The sequence below is a fragment of the Natrix helvetica genome (assembly GCF_964273705.1).
Source record: "Natrix helvetica genome assembly, chromosome: 1".
Lineage (NCBI taxonomy): Eukaryota > Metazoa > Chordata > Lepidosauria > Squamata > Natricidae > Natrix > Natrix helvetica.
This window is the reverse complement of record NC_138548.1, coordinates 32,287,968-32,312,532: the sequence shown is the minus strand read 5'-3', so window position 1 is coordinate 32,312,532 and position 24,565 is coordinate 32,287,968. Positions and strand designations below refer to the sequence as shown.

General features: G+C 37.6%; 1 protein-coding gene across 7 annotated transcripts in view; it reads right to left on the bottom strand.

Annotated features, from left to right (window-relative positions):
- Window positions 1-6,216: 6,216 nt before the first annotated feature.
- PPM1A (protein phosphatase, Mg2+/Mn2+ dependent 1A) overlaps window positions 6,217-24,565 on the bottom strand; it is a 35,340-nt gene continuing 16,991 nt past the window's right edge. For 2 of the 7 annotated variants that reach the window (XM_081935711.1, XM_081935710.1), the window contains 6 exons: window positions 22,448-22,489; window positions 20,725-21,575; window positions 18,733-18,850; window positions 10,379-10,487; window positions 9,237-9,294; window positions 6,217-8,871 (listed from right to left, as the gene is read on the bottom strand). In XM_081935711.1, coding sequence (XP_081791837.1) covers window positions 8,824-8,871; window positions 9,237-9,294; window positions 10,379-10,487; window positions 18,733-18,850; window positions 20,725-21,558 — 1,167 coding nt within the window. In that variant the 5' untranslated portion in view covers window positions 21,559-21,575; window positions 22,448-22,489 and the 3' untranslated portion in view covers window positions 6,217-8,823. The remainder of the gene's footprint in view (window positions 8,872-9,236; window positions 9,295-10,378; window positions 10,488-18,732; window positions 18,851-20,724; window positions 21,576-22,447; window positions 22,490-24,565) is intronic. The other 5 variants (XM_081935712.1, XM_081935709.1, XM_081935715.1 and 2 more) reach the window with 4 other exon arrangements.

Genomic DNA, 24,565 nt, shown 5'->3' with positions numbered 1-24,565 from the left:
ATGGATTTTCCCTTTTTTCACGCCAACTTTTTCAAGCGTGCAATTAATAGCACCAGGTGCAACGGTTCCATTCAACTTGTGCCAGATCTATATAATCAGGAGTCATCCTCAACACTTCTTTGTGGAAGCCTCCAGATGCTTGCTGTCACATTATCTCTGCCAGAGAAGAGGCACAAAGGGAAGGTAAGCGGAATGTGGTCAGTTCACAAAAGATTTTGCACTCCCCTGCCTCAGTCCCCTCCCTTTTGCTTCCCCAGGTGACTTTAACTAATCAATGACTAAATAAATAAATAAGCAGCAGCAAGGACAATAATTTTAATGGAGGGAAACCTGACGGAATGCCAGGTTTCTATCTTTCTAGTGGTATGCCCAATTGTGAGATTAATGGCTGAAAGTCACTCTGCTTAACCTGACACAAAACAATCAGATAATGACAGGTACCAACACATGACTTAGCTTCTGCCTATGCCTTGGATTTTATTTTTATGGATATGGATAGCCCACCTTTTCATGCAACCCCCACCCCACTGATGGGGTGAATAAACATGACTGCAGGTAGAAATAGGTTCTTTGCTGTTAGGAGGGAGAAGTTAAATACATGCTGTACTTAAGCAAGACATGGCATCCAGTGTTTTTCTCCTGTGAGCTAGGAGGCAATGGCATTCCGTTAAGGTGGTCATGGGTATCTTTATGATGCAGGAAATAAGTGATTGAGGACAAAGATGACAGAAAAGTCTGAAATTATGTGTGGTATGGAAGAAGGGATGAAGTGTCATTTTCTATTGCTCACCTAAATAATAGAACTCAAATCATTGGGTGAAACTGGGCTGGCACAAAAAAAAGCCCTTTCCTAATCAATGTTAGCCTAATTCTAGATTTCTATTTCTGGCCCAGGAAGAACTTGAAGGGAAGAGATGGGGTCCATCTGTCCTAACTTTCTCTGATCTTGAGATTCAAAGAATTGCAATCTCAAAGCTTCTGGATGAGCCAGATTAAAGGAGGTGGATCTGTGCAATAAGGACAACTATCCATGTATATAAAGATGAGAAATAGCTGACATTCCTCCTCCTCCCTTTGTCGAAGGTGGCTCATGAACCTGTCCTCAATGGTTCTAATTTAGGTAGCCACCCCTCTCACAAGCACAACTCTGGGCTGTACAACACAAACAGTTAAAACCATCTAAATATCAGGCTTCCAAGTAACACCCCTAATGAAAGAAGACTCCAAGGCTTGAGGTTCCTCAAAGTTCCATTTTATTAGAGGTGTCATATTGGCACATCTGGGAAGACCCAAATCTGAAAGCTTCCAGGTTTTCCCCACCCAAACGAAAGTTCAAGTCCCTGCCCAGCACTCACATGTCCATCACATGGCCCAATCAGGCACCATCCCAACTGGAGATGCCTCCCAGTCACACCACTCCAGGTGCAAGGCAGGACGTCCTTGACTCTCTGAGAAACGAATGTTATTTTGACTACCGTATATACTTGAGTATAAGCCGACTCGAGTATAAGCCGAGACCCCTAATTTTACCCCAAAAAACTGGAAAAAGTTATTGACACGAGTATAAGCCGAGGCTGGGAAATGCAGCAGCTCACGGTAAATTTCAAAAATAAAAATACAGGTAGATAACAATAAAATTGCTAAAAGTGTGTGTGTGTGTGAGTGAGACAGACAGACAGAGGAACAGAGAGAGGGAGAGAGAGAGGGAATCAGAGAGAGACTGACAGAGACGAATCAGAGACGTACTTTTAACTATCTGGCAGCGGCGTTTTGCCTTGGGGGGGCTCCTCAGAACATCCCAAGACTTCGGAGGGAAGTTTACAGCCCTCCCTCGGAACGCTTCGGAGGGAAGCTTCTGCAAAGGTGAGTGACAACAAGTCTCCCAGGCTTTAATTTGCAGAGCTGTGCGCACGCGCCTGTTTTCCACGGCGTGGAGCAGCGGCGAGATTCTGCGCGGCGAGCGATGATTCCAGGGGCCATCCGGGAAGATGAGGAACGCGAGGGGGGACCCTGCCCCCCTCACTGATGGCCCCCGGAATCATCGCTCGCCGGGAGCGGGAGCGGGCGTGTGGGGATGAGGGAGCACTAGAAACTGGAAAAGCAGTTCCCCGGTGCACACATGGTACTGAATATCCTATCCTATCCTATCCTATTCCATTCCATTCCATTTCATTCTAATGCAGTATAGGAGATTTACAGTTTGATAAGGTTCTCCTTTTCCCCTAAATATTAATACAGATGAAGCTAGGGTCAAACATTCTGATTCTAAGGGAAAAGAATTCCGGATGGCCCCTGGAATCATTGCTCGCCGCGCAGAATCTTGCCGCTGCTCCACGCCGTGGAAAACAGGCACGCGCGTACAGCTCGGCAAATTACAGCCTGGGAGACTTGTCACTTGCCGGGGTTATGCAGAAGCTTCCCTCCGGGCGCCCGCTTCCCTCCCTCCTCTCGGGCTTCGGAGGGAAGCTTCTGCATAACCCCGGCGAGTGACAAGTCTCCCAGGCTGTAATTTGCCGAGCTGTACGCGCGCGCCTGTTTTCCACGGCGTGGAGCAGCGGCAAGATTCTGCGCGGCGAGCGATGATTCCAGGGGCCATCCAGGAAGATGAGGAATGCGAGGGGGGACCCTGCCCCCCCCCACTGATGGCCCCCGGAATCATCGCTCGCCACATTAAAATGTTTAAAGAGCCACATTTTTTTTTTTTTGTTCACTGGAGTATAAGCCGAAGTGGATTTTTCAGCCCAAAAAGTGGGCGCGCCTGTTTTCCACGGCGTGGAGCAGCGGCAAGATTCTGCGCGGCGAGCGATGATTCCAGGGGCCATCCGGGAAGATGAGGAATGCGAGGGGGGACCCTGCCCCCCCCACTGATGGCCCCCGGAATCATCGCTCGCCACATTAAAATGTTTAAAGAGCCACATTTTTTTTTTGTTCACTGGAGTATAAGCCGAAGTGGATTTTTCAGCCCAAAAAGTGGGCTGAAAAATTCAGCTTATACTCAAGTATATACGGTATATATCTCCCATACTCCATATAGTCCTCCCTCCCAATTTCCCACGACATTCAATGTGGCAGGTCTGAAGGCCCAATGCAAAAGATGGCTTCCAGGCCTGACACTAAAAACAATTTTTAAAAAATCAAACGAACAGGTAAAACATCTATGGAGTTTCTTGGTCATCCAGGTGATGGTTGTCCCAAAGGTGCTTTTTCAAGAGGCAACTGGACTTTCTGGTTTTTCTTTGAAGACGTTTCGCTTCTCGTCCAAGAAGCTTCTTCAGCTCTGAGCTTAAGAAACTTCTTGGATGAGAAGTGAAACGTCTTCAAAGAAAAACCAGAAAGTCCAGTTGCCTCTTGAGCAAACACCTGTGGGAAAACAGGTAAAACCCAATACAACTTGTGAAAAAGATCTTGGAATAGAAATTGTATGCAAAATTAAACATGAGCCAGAAGTCTGATAACTGCAAAAAAGACAAATACCATATAAATAGGCCATACAAATAGAAGAATACTTTCCAAATCACAGGAATTAACAATTTCATTTCATTCTGTTCTGACAAGATCCGAGTTCAAGCACTATTACCTAATTCTTGGCATCTCATTTTATAAAGAGTGAAAACAAGTTCAGAAAAGGGTAATGAGGATGATTAAAGACTTGAAATTTACAAAAGGGACATGAAAGGAGCTGCTTATTTCAGCCTTGAGAAAAGTCAATTGAGGAGACTATGGGAGCACTTTTGTAAATACCTGAATGGATGTCACATGAAAAGCCAGGGCTGGTTCTCATTTCTGAATGCGGGACATAGAATAATAGTTTTAAGTAACTGGGAGGCAGATTCCAATTGAAGAGCAATTTGATAATGAAACTAAATATCAAGATGGCACGTCCCTTTCATTGGATGCATTCAAGCAGAGACTAGATGGCCTTTTATTTTGGAACTTCTAAATTTGGATCCCTGCATGGAGCATTAGCCTGAACTGATGATCCAGATGGCATTTCCAATTATGATTCTCAACTATTTCTGCCTACTCCTGGCAGATGGTCAGTCACTTCCCATTTAAACCACTCAGAACAGGGTGTCCACTACTATTCCAGGCAGATGGTTCCACTGCTTAACCATTTTTATTATCAGGAGACAACTTCTGATATTCGGTATGAACTTTCCTTCATGTTAAAACCCACCGAACTTTGCCCTACTGTTTCAACAGAGACCTTTTTGTACGTAAAAACATTTTGGATATTTATAGTGTTTTGTATCATCCCTTAGCCTTCCTTCTATAAGGTACATGTGCCCAAAGTTTTGCTCACAGGATTTGATTTTCATACACCCCAACCGTTGTAGTTCTTCTCTGAACCTTCTCCAGCTTTATCATGTTCTTTTTTGAAATCTGATGGCCAGAACTGGACTCAGTACTCCAACTGCAGTCTAATGAAACTAGTCTCTCTTTAGTCAGTATATGCTGCTTCTTTCAATGGACTTTTAAATGACTCTTCACTTTTAACTGCAGCTTCAAATGGCTTACTCATGTTTACTGACATCCAGTAGTTTTCCTTGATCTTGTTTACATGCACTGCTGTCAAGTTACACCTCCATAATATTGCATCTGTGTGTATGGTTTTCCATAACCATTTGCCTGACTAGGCATCATGGAGCATCTTACAGTTGAGTATGGTTTAATATGTATACCTGCTGAGATCATTTTGAATTGTAATTCTGTTCTCTAATCACTCTAGCTTGGTATCATCTGCAACTTTAAAAAGCCTCCTTTCCATTCTGCCATTTGGGCAGCCTATCAAAATGTTGAATAGAATGAGGTAAAATATGGAAACTTGAGGACCCAATTCAATATCCTCCTCCATGTTGGTGCACAACCCTTTATGAAATGTTTGTCCAGCCCATCATGAATCTGTGATTTACCCATTAGTCCATCTTGTCTACAAAGATATCACATGAGCTGTGATAATACTTTATTGAGATCAAGGTATGCAACATCCCTAGCATCCCTTTGGTGTTCTATACCAAACTAGTAATTTTGTCTAGATAATGTTCATCCAGTTTTCCAACCTTTCTGGATGAAACAGATTAACGTATATATACTCTTTTCTTTTGGATTTTAGTACAAGACATAGTATTGATAGGGCATCAATAGCACTTACCAATGACTTCTGGTAGGAGAATGGGAATAATGCCACCATTGGATCCTCTGGATCCCTCAGCAACTTTCAAACCCAGCAACAATGGTATGCTTCCAGACTGACAGCAGGGTCAGTGGAGAAGTGGTGTTCTGATGATTCCCTTCACTGTAGCTGGTTCCATTTAATATTAACGGGGGAAGAGGTCAAGCCCCAAAGCTTATAAAGGGCCTCAGGGTCTGATGCTCTCACTCCTCCTGTTTAACAACTGAGACTGTTAAGGGAGGCCAGCCATTGGTTTGGAGTTGGGCATCAAGTTGGTTGTTTCTCCAAGCCTGGGCTAGGTTGTTTGAGGAGATCTCCCTTTAGTAGTGGGTGAAAGAGGCATTTGTGATGATATTTTTGTAGTTTTTGTTATAGCTTTTGTACCCCCTGCCATGAGAAAGCATATGATCTGCTTTTCTTATATGATTTTTGCCAGGAATATGTTGATGGAAAGTCACAGGTTTTCATTTTTCCCCATGGGGAAAAAGAAAAATAAACTATTTCACAGAATGCCTAACTTCATTTATTACACTTCCCAGCTTCCCATTTACAGACAGTGGGCCACTTCAGTAGAGTGCTGACACCTGCTGAAATAATGAGAAATACTGAATTAAACAAAAGGCTGCATTCCCCACTCCCCCCAAAAATCCTTGTTTCATTTGAGGGCAATCATGAAAAACCAGAGAAGTTTGCAAGTGACCCCTGATAAGGAAGAAAAGTCTCCATTCCGGGGTCAGTTTCCCTAGAAGTATGCTCCCTGGAATATGCTTGGAAAAGGAGAAATGTTAGGGTACTTAATAGTGTGGAACTAAATCATACTTGCTATATTATTTATGACTTTTGTAAAACAAACTCAAATACGCCCTCCTCCCCCAAAATAAGGAATGATGGAGTATCATTGTTTAAGGGTACTTAACACAGAACTGCCTTAAATTACTTAAATTTATCGGTTCTCAAAAGTCTCCATTGAAACTATACCAGAAATTTAATGCCGTGAAAAATACTGTATAGAGAACAAGATGCATAGAAAGAAAAGGCAAAAGTTGGGACCATTGTTTTATTTTATTTCATCAGCAGACAGGCATCCACTCTTTCACCTCTGGCTAGGGAAATAAATACTGTAGCACACAATTCTTTAAACTATGCTGGATACCCCTGACGTGTTCAGACATTTCTAGCATTTAAAAAAGTTGCAAAAATGAAAAACAAACAAACACACACACAAGTTTTTATTTTTTGCAGTTTGGTGAACAATAACCTTACTAAAATTTGTAATCCATGGATTATATGAATTTAATTTTACTTTGATTAATATGTAAAATTGCCGTGTATTAATAAAATCTAGTAACACAGTGCCTTGACCCCATTAAAGAGCCAAACGTAGGTAGGCCAATGTACAACTGCTGTACCTCTTTTCTGTCAATTCATACTTTTAAGAACGATGGTAAACAATAGCAGAATAACTGTTCTCATCTTTCTTTTAAGACGTTGCACCAACACCAAATTTTAAACATGTGCTATTATTACAATTAATAATATTAATCATATGGCTTTCCATTTGAGAATTTTAAAAAGTTGTTTCTGATCTGAGATTTTGCCACCTTTACATATGTGTATACTTCACTATACACAAAAAATAATGATCTGAGTTCTGTTTCTAATTCTAAAACCAACCCATTCTTGTTAATTGATTAGTACTTCAAATATAGCCTCTTAATTAGGTGCATACAAAGTTATTCTTAACAATTGTATTGCCTGAACTCAACAAAACTGTATTTTAAGCATTTAATGTAGGTAGGATGAAGGGCTGTTGCTTTACCTAAGCTGCTCTAAATTTATAAATACAAATAGTGCTTATGTTTTCTTCATTCATGCTTCAAAGGGGTAGAAACTGAACACAGTGATATTAAACAACCAAACAAGAGAAATAAAATATTTGCGATTATAATAATAACAATCCTTAGACATTACTTTTTCAACATTTCCTAACTGCAATAGTTTTAAGGCTCTATATACAAACAAATGTATATCTGAAAATTAGGGAAAGAGGGATATAAACGTGAGTTGTACATTGCTTCCTATAAAAAGGTATGTTTTACACCTTTTAAAAAATGCTAGCTACATTGTTACTATCTATTTATATATTTTGTGGATTTTCCTTTGGAGGGGCATCAGTTGGCTGAAAGTTTAAAGAAATACATAATGATCATGCAATACCCTCAACTGAAAAAAAACAAAAAAAAAATACAAGGTGCGTAAAACAGTAGTTCTGCAAACACATAATCAAGTTATCTTGTTTTCAGTAGAGGAAAATTCAAGTCAAATTAGTTTTATTATTTCATCTTTTTTTAAAAAAAAAGCAAATTAAACTCAACAATTAAATATTCTGAATCTATGCACTTCAAATCACACCTACTGTTCAGTCAAAATAAGATTGTCAGGCTCTCTGACAAATTAATTTTAGTTAAGAAGCAAGTATACACTATGCTTGTAGAATGCTATCAAACTAAAATCTTGAAATAAAACTCATGTAACAAGATCATTCTGTTTCTCAAAGCATATTATTCCCACTAATTAGAAAATAAACTCCATTTGTGCCTCGGGCACAGTCAAGAGTTCTTCCCATTTCATAAATGGGCAACTGTTTAATAAAAATATTTATCAACATGACACTTTATTTATGAACATTTCAGAAGACAAAAGGAAAGAGAAAGTTACACATTTATTGTTAAATTTCTTGTTAAATCAAGCTTTATTGATAAAATGGAATTAAAAGAATTTTTACTTGGAACAGCAGCCAATCCAGCCAATCAGGCTAATAAAATGGTGCATGCTCCTACTAAATATAGAAAGATACCATCTCTTAACATAATTGATACTTAATCGAAGGTAAAAGTTTTCTCTAAAAAAAGGTGCAATTCAACAAAGTTTTTAGCTCCCATGATCTATTTAATAGCCATCTTGTAAAGTTGGTGAACTTTTCTTCTTTTGCTGAAATCTTTCACACATTTCAGTGGGACTTTTAGATCTGCCATAATTTTAAGATAAAAAAACAATTAAAGTCTGAAGGAAAATTAACTGTGTTCCAGTTATTTTCCATACTACAGTTACAATAATCTGCTTTTATATCAAATTTCCTTTACAAAATTTTCATGCACCTCCTGAGTATTTTGCTGGCTAGGTTGCTACTCCCAGCAATCCAGAACCACAAAAACAAATAGAAAGAGCTAGAGTATTGTTGTGTTAAACAACAAACCAAGCCTTTCATTTACGATGTAAAACAGCTCATTATGAAATAAGCATTCTGGACAACCACAACTGCACTTTACAAAACAAAATCATACAACATAAAATTGCTTGGAGTCCACTTTACAGCATCATAGTTTCAGTATCACTTTTACAGAAGTTTGCTTCACACACAAAAACAAGATTATTCCTGGGATAAGTGTTGAACTGCTGTTTTCTGATGTATTCACTAATACCAACATCACTTCCCTTCAAGCATGTATGAAACGGATGCTAAGAAGGATCATTGTTGGTTGGGTAAGTTTTTCCATTAGGAGAATTGGTGCTAATTCCACAGCTTAGATGGCATTTTACCACATATCATCAGTTGTTGCAGAGTCCTTTAAGAAAAGAGAACAAACCCTTTAAAGTCTGGAGCGCCCAAAATTACAGCAATTTCTGGATAATCCAGACTGAAAAGGGTGGTAGATATGTCCATAATTTTAGGATTTTGATTTTCTTTTCTCTACTCTGGAACAAATTATAAATTTAACAAAACATGAGATAAAAGTTACTGAGAGCAAACATCACCCTTAAATAACTAACTCCAAAGCACAGTATGTTTTCTGTCAGTGAATTATAGCTGGTCATTTAAATTAAAAGCAGTAAAATCTTCCAAGGTATTTCAGTTTAGTACTTTATTAAGCTTAAGTATAGTGAGAATAATATTTTAGTGAATACAATTTATACTAACAAAGTAAAATTAATGACTGAATAGTGAAGTAATTTTTCAGTCAGAATTAATAAGGGAAAACTGCTCGGTGGTGCCAATACTCACAGCTTCATCATTCCGATAAGGATTCAGTCTGTTATAAATGGCTTCAATCACACTCCGTCTAAATCAGGTAAAGAAAAACCAAAACAAAACAAATTTTAAAGGACAGTAATTCCTAGTAGTCAAACATGATTTTTAAAAGTTTTAAAATAGAATTCCAGAGTACTAAAATAAAATAAGGACATGACCTTAAAAACAAACAAAGAAAAAAAAGAAACTGTGGAGCTATTTGGTAACCTAAAATAATGGCAGGACCAAACAAACTAGCTTAATTAAGCAAGACATTGAATTATCTTCATGCAACACACTAGCTGAACTCAGAAATGAACATATAACCAAGTCAGGTCATATAATGCCAAAGGTTCTACTAGTTGTCTAGTTGACAATATTTTAACTTCATACCACATTTTGATGTAAATTTCACACACAGCTGAATGTATTATCTCTTTTAAAGTTATATTCTCTAGACAATAAAATTTTGGATGCCATTAATCCATTTTATTTGAAATAAGACCATTTATAAATTGAATTTTAACATTATTAAGTCATTAAATAACAAACATTTAAATGTTAGGATGCCTCTTTAAAAACCACTTAATTAGCTGGTACTGATGTCTTTTATTTTTAGCATTTAGTATGCAACTGAGCAGGAGCAGCAAGTTTATAATGATCTGAATTCAATCCCTTTTAAAACAACACAAACTATTTCAGTGTCAAAACCCCATTTCAAGTTCAAAAAAAAAAAGAAAAGAAAAAAAGTCATTTTGAGCTTTGGGAAGATGATGTAATCTTGAAAGAAGCCTGCCTCAAATTAGAAATATATTGCTTCAAGTTTAAAATACACTCCAAATACTTGAAACAATCTGGCTTCATACTCAAAATGATTGTTTCATGCTAATTTCAAACTCAAAAGGATGCATTTTTTTCTTTAATATACATAAGTGAAAAGGATGCATTTTGAGCATGAAACATTTTGCAATTTATATTAGTTTCACCTCTATTTCATCGTTTGCTTTAACATTTGAAAGAGACTGTGATTATAGATGGATGTTATTGAAAATACTTTATCACCCTTAAGGCAGATTTTATGAAAGGTATATACCTTATTTAGACTCAAAAGCATATTTACACTGGTGCAAACTTACTTGCTTGCCAATTCACCCCCAGGTGGAAGATTTGGGATGCTCTCTGTTTGCAATGTACGCATGACGTGGACTAAATCTGGTACTCCTTCACCCTGCTTCTTTATGATCTCTGGGAATCAGAAGTTATCTTCTTGTAAATTCAGTTCAATCACAATTAGAAAACATTGCAACATTTAGTTTAATCAAAGAAAATCCAAGGTTTCAAAAGTTTTGCCTTTTTAATGATTTTGCCCTAGCAAATTTGAGCAGAAATGCAACTCAGATACTCTACCTTTTCATAATATCCCTGATTCTGTTTATCTTTCATTCAGAAATAGATAGATGTTTGTAATGTATTTATTAAATTATTACATAAAAATATCAGTATTCTAGCACCCCTGAATACTGACATGTTAATGTTTGGAATTACCAGAAGAAAAGAGATCACTTCTTTACTGATACATTCAATTAGAATTTTTAATCAATAACATTCAAATTCCAGCATGATTGAAGAGTGTTTTATAAACTATAGTCTTTGTTTTAATAAACTAAAGTTTTTAAAAAATCATACAGTTCAGTACATACTAACTTGGAAAAAAAGAATTATAAAATAATGGAAATTACACCAAACTCAAATTCCTATGCTCATTATATAAAATGTACGACCGTATTTTTGGAGTATAAGACGCACCGGAGTATAAGACGCACCAAGGTTTTGAAGAGGCAAGGTTTTTTTTAAAAAAGTAGGCAGGTAGATAGAGGGAGAGAGAAAGAAATATAGTAGGTAGGTAGGGAGAGAGAGTGAGTAGGTAAGGTAGGTAGGTAGAGGGAGAGAGAGAGAGAAATACAGTTGGTGGATAGGGAGAGAGAGTGAGTAGGTAGGTAGGTAGAGGGAGAGAGAGAGAAATACAGTAGGTAGGGAGGGAGGGAGAGAGGGTAGGTAGGTAGGTAGATGTTTCCAGGTGTATTTATCCATGTGCTGGAGAAGGAAATCACTGACAACCTAAGACTTGTTTCTGCTGGCACAGCACTTGATCAATGTAATTCTCATCAATCACTCTAGCTGAAAAGCTTTCAGAAAGAAAGAAAAAAGTTTTTGCACTCTGCAAACCTCCCAAAACGACCCAATTTTTCGCAAAAACAAGCCCATTTTTTTCAAATAAAAGGCATGAATAGCCTTGGGGGGGCTTGCAGAGTGCTTGGGGGGGGGGAGCAAAAAACAGCCCATTTTTCGCAAAAACGGGCCTGTTTTTTGTCAAAAAAATTGCATGCATAGCCTTACGGAGGCTTATAGAGTGCTGTTGGGGGCTGGGGGGGGGGCAAAAAACGGCCCATTTTTGGCTCATTTCTGCCCTCCCCAGCCCCCAGGAGCTCCCTGAAAGCCTCCATAAGGGTATGCATGGCCATTTTGGTGAAGGGGACAGGGCTTTGGGAGGCAAAAAAATTCTATATTCGATGTATAAGATGCACCCAGATTTTCAGCCTTTTTTTGAGGAAAAAAGGTGCGTCTTATACTCTGAAAAATATGGTAACTACCAAGAAACTGTTTAATTACAATTAAACAATACAGTTTAAACAATATTTGAACTCTAAGACCTATAACACTTTCAATCTACTGTCTGTGAATAATCAAAGCTGCACATTTCATAGATATCTAGTTTTTCAGAATATTAATAACTAATCTAAAATAATTTCTGCTCTTCTGCTTCAATATTCAGAAAATCAAGAAAAACTATAAAAATAATTTTAAAAATAATTTTTACCAGTAATGTTTCTATTACATGGTAGCTAGTCCTCTAAGATACAGTTCAAGGTATTTCCGAGATTACCTATTAGAGATTCCTTAACTGGATACCACACACACATGCTCTCTTTCTCATAGATATGCAGATCTGTGGGTAGTCCTTGACTTACAATTGGTCACTTAATGACTATCCAATTATGATGGGCCACTCCACAGCTACTTAGAACACATTTTCAAAATTACAATGGCCTCACACACTTTCCTGTGGTCACATGAACACATTTTGGGTGCTTGGCAATCAGCTCTTCTTTATAATACATTTCCACATGACTGCAATTGCTACATCTTTTGCTGGTTTCTGGCATTTATTTCTGGTTTCTGATAAAAAAAATGCTCATTGGGGAAAATAGATGCATTTAATAACCATTGCAAAAGTGTTAAAAAAAATTGGGTCCAGTCATATTATGCTCCAACTTACAACCATAGTTCCAGGCTCAATTACAATCATAAGTTGAGGACTGCCTGTACAAACCATTAAAAAGATTACAATTTTTATTTGTGAATATTTACTTTGATTTGTGATATAATTGCATGAAACATTTCTGCAAATAACAATGTGTATGCAATATTCATGTTCAATTGTTTATAAAATAAGAAAAAAGTAAGTAGTAAGAGAAGTTTGGACACCATTTCCATCAATACTTCGTTACATCCCCTTTGGCAAAAATAACTGCTTCTAAACATTTTTTGTAATTAGCATATTTTTGTTTCTGCTATTTCTTCCCACTGTTTCTTGAAAATTTTTAACAAATTCCTCAGTTTCTTAGCGCACACTGCATTTTTGAAATCTCCCTCAAAATTTTCAATAATATTCAAGTCTGGGGACTGTGAAGTCTATACCAAAATCTTTAACATTCTTTCCTGTAAGTATTGTCAAGGTTGATTTGGAGGAATATTTTGGATTGCTGATGTTGACATATCCAATCTCTTTTCAGCTTCAATTTGTTCACTAATTGGGACATTTTCTTCAATAATATTTTGCTTTTTACTTAAACCCATTGTTGCTTTCATTTGCATAGTATTTCCTGTGCTACTTATATCCATTCAACTTAAAACATAACAAAGTCTGCTGTGCTTAATCGATAGCAAAGTGTTTTCCCCCCAGCAAATACTCCCCCCCCAAAAAAAACCTGTTACTGTGTGTTTTTGTTTAATCAATCCAGAGCACTTTGCTCAAAAACATTTCACACTGATCTTTTGCATACTTTGAACTGCAACTTATGTGATGCATGCAAAGAAAATGCTTTCACTTGGCAACTCTCCCATGCATATCATAATTGCATTAGCAACACTGTTTAGTGGACCTGTGGAAAATTATTCAAATGACACCTTCATTTTTCAGTATTTGTTTGCAAGGTCTGTTGATTCTGCTTTATTAGTTAACTAGTTTTGGAGCTGCTCTAAGAAAGATTTGTTTTGGTTTTTCTGATCTTGCTTTCACTTCAAATGTTCCATGTAACTTTTATTTATTAACCATGTTTCTGACAGTTGAAATTGCTAGCTAGAAACAGTTAGAATAGTGTTTTTTAAACTCGGCTTCAGGATGGACTTCAACTCCCAGAATTCCCTTGGCAGCCATTTTAACATCTTAAAAGTTGCCAAGTATGAGAAACACTGATTTAGAGGATTTTTTTTTAACGCTGCAACCTTATTCTATTTTTTTTTAAAGTAAACTGCCTTTATTTTCAAATGCACATATATTAAAAGTAGAGAGAAAAGTATTTATATCTTTTGAAAGGTTAACATGTCCAGTGGAATGAGTCAATCACCTTTATGGGTCTTACTAACAATTTTATAATAAAGAAATCTAGACGTGAATCAATTGGGTGTCCAAATCTCTATATCTGCTATAATAAGAGTTTTCTTATTTTGAAACTGTAAACAACTGTACATAAATAGTACATGTACATTCCAATTTCTTTAAAAAATATATTTTTAAGAAAGTTGCAGAGACATGCAATAAGTCCAGGGGTGCATATGATTTTGCGTCTAACTATGGATAATCAATAACATCAAATGGGTTTCTATTAGCAATTGTGGAATAGCTTTAAATCAACATATTTAACCAAGCAATAGTATATTAAGTTCTTATGGTCCATAGTTTCCCAAACAGATATATGTCAACATTCCACTCAAAATAAAATAAGAAATAATTTTATAATTTTGATCTATATAAAAAAAATGAAATTTGAAAACAAGAACACAATTGATGAAATAATTCTGAAGTATATGACAGTAACTTTTTAAAAATATTCTAGCCCCATCTGTAGGCTAATACATAGCAACAACAGGAAGCATATTAGAAAATTTAAGTAGTTATATAACTTTACAATAATCCTCTGCAATCCTAAAATAGCAGTATTTCACAATGGCCAGGAGTTGAAGAGCTGATTATAAGGCTACATTCAAGGGATTTATGCTAATGCAATGAAATCACTGGGCTTCCTCTCTCAAAGAACAACTGACCTCGACATTAAGTTTTAAAAGTCAATTGTTGTGGCATAGGAAACTACTTTTTTGGCGGTGGGGGTGAGGGTAACTAATTACAGTTTCTAGGATCCTGGATGTACTGTGAGACAAAGGAGAGTGAGTACAGATAGTCCTCAACTTACAACCATTTGTTTAGTGACTTTATAAAGTTCTAACGGCACTGAAAATTGACTTGTAACAGTCTTACATACTTAGGATCACTGCAGCAGCCCCATGGTCATGTGATCAAAAGTCTGCCGCTTGGCAACTAGAATATTTTTATGACGGTTGCAGTGTTCCAGGGTCATGTGATCACCTTTTGTGACCTTCTGACAAGCAAAGTCAATGGGGGAGCTGGATTCAATTTACCACCGTGTTACTAACTTGCACAACTGCAGTGATTAACTTAATAACTGTGGCAAGAAAGATCATAAAATGAGGCAAAACTCACTTAACTTGTTTAGCAACATAAATTTTGGGCTCAATTGTGGTCGGAAGTCAAGGACTACTTGTATATTTTAAAGGTGAAACTGTAGGGCCAGAATTTTAATTTCATCAACTTTTTAAAGCAAAAATGTCTACTACTGAACACAAAATAAAGAACAAAGATTTCAAAATTGTTTTATAAAGTATTTTATTGTGAATTGTGAACATCTGGTATTGGCTACACCATTCTAAGGCTATGTTATCTTTTGTACAAAAATAAAGGGATTTCAATTTACCTAAACTACACAGTTTCAGAACCTAAAGCTGTAGTACATTTTAAATACATTCTCCATTAAAATACATTTGAACTAAATAGAAATATGAACAGTCACAAATAATTTATGGCATAAATGTAACCAATTTATTGGCCTTGGTTTTATAGTAGCTTGCAGCTGCTTTTTGTTAACTTAAAATACTTTCCCAAATGTAGTACAAAAAGATCACTGAAGGACAGCTGGAGCTTGGAAATGCAATTTACAGTACCATAATTAAATGGGCACTGTACTTTTTAAAAAAGGTTTGGGAAATACTTTATCTTTACAAATGTGAGAGAACAAGAACTTTCTGGTATCCAGAAATCTTATACCATTTTCTCAGTAAGAGGAAATCTCTCTATATAAATATACGTGTTTTACTGAAGATGGGTATTACAGCATACTTAATAACCATCTATGAAACAAACACATGTTTAAATAGTGAAATTTTCCAGTGTAACTCCTGAAATATTACACGTGAGAATCCCACTAAACTGAAAATTTGCTCTAAGAAAATCTCCTTGAGGCCTGCAATCTCAGCTGTATTTGAGGGACTTAATTTTATTAGTCTAGTCCTAATATCTAGCATATCAGAAGAACATTTTGAAATACAATTTTAAGGAACCACATTTAGTATTAAAGTTTTGAGTGTCATAAATACTGTTACATAACTATAATTAAATGTATTCAAAATAAATATATCTGATCAGAACACAGATAAAGGCATAATTTATAATATATTATAGTAGTGTAACTCAGTCAACAAAGCAGCTTTTCAAAAAATAAATATGAATCCTAAAGTTGACTTTTTTTTGAAGTTTGATCATCCTAAAAAAAGATAACTAATTTTATTGCTCATTTTCCTATTATTAAATGTTAAAACCTTCAATTTTACTTCAATTAAACACACACACACATGTGTGTGTGTGTGTTAAATGTGGTGATTTTAAATTTTAATGTTTGCCTTTTCTGGAATCTTAATAGAAATAGTATATTAAGCATATAATTGGATGAGTCAGCAGCTGTATCATTTCTTGTACCAAACAGTTTTATATTCCCAAGAATTGTGCAAAAGAGAACATAGCTATTAATCAGAATAATTATTTTTCAATAGAGCAAGAGAGGCCAATACCCCGGTTTAATACATATTTAAAATTTTAACCATTCCTAGTTCAAAAACAATTCTAGTCTCAATTGCTCTTCAGGACTCCTGAAGTTAGAAACCAGGCAATACTGCCTGTAATTTACAAGCAGTTTTCTTTGGCACAGTTATCCCTTTTGAAATCCATCAAACTACTTTTGAACTCAAGGAAAATTCAAGGAGTAATTGGATGCTCTGTGGAGGACTAAACAGGAAACTTCAAAACACTGCAAAATGCTTATGTTGTCTTTTTGGTGTGTGTTAGAGAGAGAGAGAGAGGGAGGGAGGGAGGGAGGGAGGGAGGGAGGGAGGGAGGGAGGGAGGGAGGGAGGATGGAAATACATGATATAACTCAGGGTTTGCTGAAATGTGTTCTATCGAAATCAAGGGGGGCACAAAAGCGAACAAACGTATACTGAAACAGTTTACTAGCCGAGTCGTAACTAATCCTGTTGTTTGAAGTATTTGCATGCCAAAATCAATACTCTAAACTTAGAAGCAATTTTCTTTTAGGAAGAATAAGGTCTTCACTTGGAAGGATGGGGAACTCTTGGATTGCAGTCATTGAACATAATTTTATCTCAAGATAAAGAAAACTGCCCAATGTCTGGTTGTTGTGGCGCAGTGGTTAGAATGCAGTACTGCAGGCTACTTCTGCTGACTGCCACCAGTTCAAGTCTCACTGGCTCAAGGTTGACTTAGCCTTCCATCCTTCCGAGGTCAGTAAAATGAGGACCCAGACTGATGGGGGCAATATGCTGACACTGTAAACCGCTTAGAGAGGGCTGTAAAGCACTGTGAAGCAGTATATAAGTCTAAGTGCTATTGCTATTATCCAGATAATATATAGACTTTATCATAAGACACAGCTTCACTAGGTTGTCACTACATAATACTTCTTTCCACTCTTATTAATTACGTTCACTTACTATGCTTGCAATATATCGTATAAGCAAAGACTGTGATTCTGTAGGAAAAAAATGCAGTATTAGCAATCACTATCTGGATTTCCTCCAGTGTAACATTCATGTGCTTTGAATATTACATTTAATACTATCACATTGTGCTTTCAGGGGTTTAAAACACTTCATAAACATTATCTTAGTGTATTTTTTATGTCAGATATATCAGTATTATGTTCCCCTCTTGAAAATGGGAGGGAGAGATTCAACGAAGTGTGTTTTGACAGAGCCATCTAATGAGGTAATTATAAAGATGAGACAGGAACCAGAAGTTTCCTGATTTCTACCTTAGTCTCCTAACCACTGTAGCACACACTGACGTATTGGTACTTCACTAAGAGAATTTTAAGATCTCAAACATTAGTAGATAGGCTTACAACTGACAGTTAGCTTTTATAACATTAAAAAGGTATGAAATGTTTAACTCAAAGGTCAATAAAGCAGACAAAATTTCCCACTATTCAAACTCATAATTCCATGGTCTTAATGTATAATTAAATCACCTTCAATTTACATTCATATAAATTGAATGTAATAAAATTTGGTCATTACATCTATTTCAAAGGTATGATGAATTCTGACTTAATCTAATTTCACACTGTTCCTTCTTTTTAAGAAATGCATATTTGTCCATACTAGTATTCTTTACAACTAGTAATATGAATAAAAGCTTACTTTTGAACATACTTAAAATCCATGTATAAAAGCACAGGATTGCACCGCACATATCAAAGGCGCTATATAAGAGATTGGCATGCATCTTTTAATGCATGATTTAAACCAAAATAAGATTTAAATCAAAATAGTTTTTGAATTCCATTGTACAAAATTGTATTAATATCAAGTTACAAGACTACGACTATGCTGTCTTGTAATTATCACACATTTGTAACAAATATTCATACATATATTTAATGAGTATTCTGTTAAATTTAATACTATTAAGATAGCTAAATGCTCTTTTAATATCAATTAGAAATTGTTTGGAACCTAAATTTATTGCTGATAATGGTTCTAACAAAAATGTTGTACAGTATCTGTGTTTTCCTCTATTGTAAACAGAACAGTCAAGGACCCATATTTTAATAGGATATACCTACACATGTAACAAAAGGCAACAAAAGTACCTTTAAGTGATATGTGTCATAAATATCCCATGGCACGTAAGGATTTAATTGAAAAAACAAACAAATATTTAAAACTTGGCTGTCCAGGTTTTGTTTAAAATTATATTACTTATTTTTTTCTTAAAGAGCCACCTTCTACTCTGCTTTCCAGGAACTTGTCCAGCTCTGTCTCTCTCTTCACTGCGTCCGGTAATACCTTTGGTGCATTTGGAAAACAGATCAGTATCACACTCATGTTGTCTCGGCTACCCTGAAAAGGGAAGGAAGAAGTAGTTTCACATTTTTTAAAAAACATTTCTAAGCACACTATTTGTAAGTCTATCAATTGTATCTTCATATTTACAGCATGAAAGAAAAGGATAGCTTAAGATATGAAAGAGAACACTGTTCTACAATATTTAATTTCACATAAAAATTCATTTCAACTTAATTTATAGTTAGGAGAATATAGATATATCTATCTTATTTTTTAAAAGTAAGACATAAATTGTCTCTGATGATTATCAAGGTAATTTATTCACTTGTTTCTAACTAGCTTAATAATTAGAAGAATTTAAACCAGGATCTTTCTAATTATTAAGTTAATATTTCAACTCAAACTCTCTGTACCGTGTTTCCCCAAAATTACGACATGTCCTGATAATAAGGCCATGCCACATTTTTCTGGTGGGCAAAAATATAAGCCCTCCCCCGCAAATAAGCCCCCTGGACAACCCCCCACCTCCAGCCAGGCAGAGCGCCGCTCACCAACCTAGCAGTATCCCGAAGGTGCCAAGCCGCGGGAACCGGGGGGAGGCAAAGGTGATTGCGTTGCTTGGTGCCTTCAGGATACTGCTAGGTTGGTGAGTGGCTCTGTGCCCAGCTGAAGAGGGGGATTGCCGGGTGGCTGCTCTCTTGCGAGCAGGCTCCAAAGAGCTGGGCATAGCCTCATGGGCGAATGGCTGTGTTGCGCTGTCGCAGCAGCGCAACACAGTAGCCATGAAGCGACCACGCTCACGAGCAGCCACCCAGCAAACCCCCTTTCCAGTCGGGCACAGCGCCATTAACTAACCTAGGGGTATCGCCAAGCCGCGTGAGCACCTGTTCGCTGCCGCCCGGCTCCCGCGGCTTGGGCCTTCAAAATGCCAGTGAATGGTGCTCTGCACGGCTGGAAAGGGGGGTTACACGAGCGGCTGTTCCGCTCTCACGCGCCTCCTAGCCTCACGATGCGCTGGCCCAGCTCTCTCTGCAGAGAAAGACACCTCCGTCGCTGCCGCGGCTTTTTCTGTGCCGGCAGCTGGGCCACAACCATAGAGCGTATGCCCAGAGCAGCCACTGCCAGAAGACTCGGTTTGGAAGCCGCAGAAAAAGCCATGCTGCAGCGGCAGCAGCAGAGGTGCTCTGACTCTGCGGGGAGAGCTGGGCCAGGGCATCATGAGGCTGGGAGGCACGTGAGCGTAACCCCCCTCTCCAGCCATGCAGCTGCTCGCGTAACCCCCCTCTCCAGCCATGCAGAACGCCATTCACTGGCATTTTGAAGGTGCCAAGCCACGGGAGCCGGGGAAACTCGGTATATCTCATAGATGATTTTTTTTTAAATAGAAAAACAAAGCAAATAACGAAATTCAGCCCAACATAGAAATTAAATATCACTGCACACACCAGCAATTCTCAGTCTAAAGTTGTAGCTTCCCAAGGCTGTTAAGATTTTAAAAAAACAATAGTAAATGAACTGAACTGATTCAGAATTCCTTATGATCTATCAAACAAGACCTTTGCACCATTTTAAAAAAAAGGCGCTGTGAAACATTGCAAAACAATATAAAAAGTAATTTTCAAATTAGCTCTATAAATTAACTACCCATTTTCTATATTGTAAAAATATACAAAATACAATGCAAATTCAGCAATATGTTAGCAAAGTAAAAGTAGTTTTAAATAAACACATTATTGGCATTGTATGATCTTAATAATGTAGAAGAAAAATAACCAGGCCAATTTATTAGTTGGCAAAGTACCTCTTTCTAAATTTCACCTGTGCCACAAAGGAACTCTCTCCAAAATTATATATAGCATATATAGATTTTTAGCCCCCCATGTAAAACCATGTAATAAAAGTGCATTTCCTTCAGAACTTCTGGCTACCTTGTACAAGCAGGTGTCAACTATCTCATTACAAACTCTTTCAAGATCATCAGTGACTTCAAGCCTTGATCTGACAAATTCACACAGCTCTTCATTTCCCATAACATCCCAGATACCATCACAAGCCAATATGATGAACTGATCCTCTTCTTCTGATCTCTCAATTTCGTACACTTCAGGTTCTGGAGAGACAAGCTGCTCTGTGGGACCTTTCCCATGAACGCATTTGTAATCAAAGTCCCCAAGCGCTCTAGATACAGCCAGAGATCCATTCACACGCTGAATCATTACTGAACCACCTGCATTTTGTATACGTTCTTTCTCCAGTGGATTATTTGGTTTATGATCCTGTGTAAAGAAATAAACCTTTGTATTTCTACAAAGTAAACCTCTAGAATCTCCACAGTTGATAAAGTAAGTGTGTTGGGGAGAAATCAAGACTCCCACGGCTGTTGACCCGCTTCTGTCTGCACCATGTTTTTTTTCTGAGAGTAGCCTCATTTGTTCATCGATCTGCAGAAAACCTGTTCTGATTCCAGTCTTTACACTTTCCACAGATGGTGAAGCACCGCATCCTTTAAAATCATGATTGCATGTGATGTGATCTAATAAATGCTCACAGCAGTATTTGGCAACTTGGGATCCAGCATGTCCATCATACACAGCAAAAAAAGACCATCCATCAAGTCCATTGGGCAGGCCGATCACAGATGTATGTGCATCTTCCATCTCAACTCGCCAACCTTGCATGCTACTTAACCCATAGCGTAGTCCATTGCCCTGCCCTTGGGCATTGTGCTTCTCCATCTTTGGCTTGTCTAGAAAAGCTCCCATGATGTATTCTTTCAAATCTGTGGAGATAAACATATCTGCTGTTAAACTGTCATGACAAAGAGAGGGGGGAGGAGGATATATATATATATATATATATATATATATATATATATATATATATATATATATATATATATATATATATATATATATATATATATATATATATATATATATATATATATATATACATATATATATACACACACACATGCATACATACATACATGCATACATATATATAAATTAAGCCATAGGTTCCTTTATCAAATAAAAAAGATTCTCAAAATGGAACTGTAGTAGTATAGTCCTACCTAGTTCATTACGTTGAATCACACAATGTCAGTTGAAGCTCAACTGTTTTGCTTTTGCAGATTTATAGACTTCTGCCTTAGGCATGCTTTGTATATTTATACAAATATTTAAAATGTTACTATGCATGAGAAAGGTTTGTATTTTATTTATGTGTCTTTTAACAAAATATTTGGAATTAGTATAAACAAAGCAAACTAAAGTTCAAACTATTCAGAAATAAACAATGGTCCTTGAATCTTTTGTTGCACTGAACAATAATATTTTCAGATATTTGTGCAATAAAACACAAATCCAGATTCAATTAGATCAAATATGGTATCCACATCATAAGACCTTATGGATCATTAATGTGCCTGAATATTCACAGCTGGAAAGAAAAGTCAATTTAACTGACTGATGTTAAGATTATCACCGACTTTACAAGGCCTCAGTGATCTAATTCAGCCTTCTTGGGTATTTTGGCCTGTAATTCCCAGTAGCCATTACCAGACAAACAATAATGATGAGAGATGGGAGAATGCTAGACTTGGGAAGACAATCTATTCTAATACCATGCCAATACTGTAATAATCACCTCTGACTTTTATAGCCCCCCCCCTGTCACTTTCACCTGTTCCTTTAGAATTTCAGAGAGAGAAAAATTCTGTAAGAAATGCAAATGTGATTTCCTATATAAAGGTTTATTTTTTCAACCAGAAATTAATACAAACATCACAGAACAGATTAAAGCAAAACAAATCCCTTTTCAAAGGCTAGCAATTGACATTATCCAGCCTAGCAGGTTATGTAGGGGACTTAATTTGATCCACAAAACAGATTCATCTCTATACTTGTAGTGCAGATATTCTAATATATGGTACTGGAGATTGGGAGCCAATGTGAAACAGAAATGATGATTTAGTAGTTAAGATGCTGGGCCAATGATCTGGGAAGTTCCCTTAGTGCAGCGGTTCTCAAATAGTGGGGCGCGCCCCCCTGGGGGGGCACGAGGCTCCGTAAAGGGGGGCGCGAAGGCTCCCTTTCCATCTGGGTGCAACGGTGGCGGCGTGGGCGAGGCATAATATATCCCGCCTGGAAGTGGCAGCACTTCGGACTGTGGATTTTCATTGGAGCCGCAGGCTGGAGCTGTGCAAGAAGCCTGCTCGGGCGGGGGTGGGAGGGAGGGAAGCATGGCTATCCCAGGCTTCCCTCCCTTCCCCCCCCCCCCAGCCCAAGCAGACTTTTTGCACAGCTCCAGCCCGCGGCTCTGATGAGTCTCTGAGCAGTCCCCAGCGCTGCCACTTCAAGCCGGGATATATTCTGCCATGCCCTCGGCGGCGTCTTTATGCAGGTAGCTCGCCTCCCCGCCAGCAGCTCCACCGCCAGGATTCCGTCTGGAAGCGGAAGCGCAACAGCCGCTGTTGGGGAAGGGACAAAGGGGCGGCGGTCGCCCGATCTTGCCACCGCCACCCCTTCGCCCCTGGGATGCTGGAGGAGCTGCTGGCAGGGAGGGAGGGAAGAAAGGGAGGAGGGAGTAAGGATAGACAAGCAAGAGGGAAAGAGGAAAGAAGGCAAGCAGGCAGGAAGGAGGCAGAAGGAAGGAGGGAAGAATGGAACTGGAAGGGAGGCAGGGAAGGAGGGAGGGAGAAAGGAAGGATAGGAGGATAGGGAAAGAGGAAAGAAGGCAGGCAGGCAGGCAGGGGGAAAGAGGAAGGAGGGAACTGGAAGGGAGGCAGGAAGGAAGGGAAGGAGGAAGGGAGGGTGGAAGGAAGGATAGACAAGTAAGAGGGAAAGAGGAAAGAAAGCATGTGACTACGGTGGGAGACGAGGAAAGACCGGTGTGCTATGTTATGCAGAGGTGTACTTATAACAATTTTATAGACAAATTATACTATTTACAGTCGCGCGGGGGGGGGGGGGAAATGTTTTCTTCTTCCTAGGGGGGGCATGACAGAAAATAATTGAGAAGCACTGCCTTAGTGACTCTGGGACATCACTCACTGATAGCTTACGCTACCACATAAGCAGGTCATTCTAGACAAAAACTTGGATATGTAACACTGCCCATTTTGCTACAGTGACACCAGGTGGCTAACATCATATAAAAACACAATCTAGAATAATATCAAAACAGTATTAAAAGCTATTACTAAAAAAAGCTGAAGTAAGAAACTAATTCACAATCATACGAGCTCCATCTAAAAGAAGCTCCATATGGGGTTATGAGAAATTATTAGTTTACCCTAGGAACCTTAAAAACATTCATAAAAAGTGCCATAACACTTTTTTTTAATATTACACCAAAAATTCTACATATATATCAATCAATATTTCCAAGGATTTAAATGTTATCTGCTTCAAAACATACATTATGGCTAAAATATTATTTTATTTTTTATTTTTTAAAAATAATTTTATTGGTTTTTTTAACATTTATAGGGGAAAAGGTAAATGGAAAGGTATACAAATTTTGGCAGTTGCAAAGTGTGGCAGGGGCCCCCTCCCTCCAAACTCATAGAATACATCTGAGTATAAAACATTAATACATAATCATATATAATCAGCATATTAATTCTAATAATATTTTCAATCAGTTTATACATTGTAGTATATGATCTACATATAATTCCATTACTACTTTCGGTCTGTTTATAACAATGTGATTTTCTTATTCATTTTTGTGATCTGAGCTTTCTTGGTGTTGCCCCTTCTC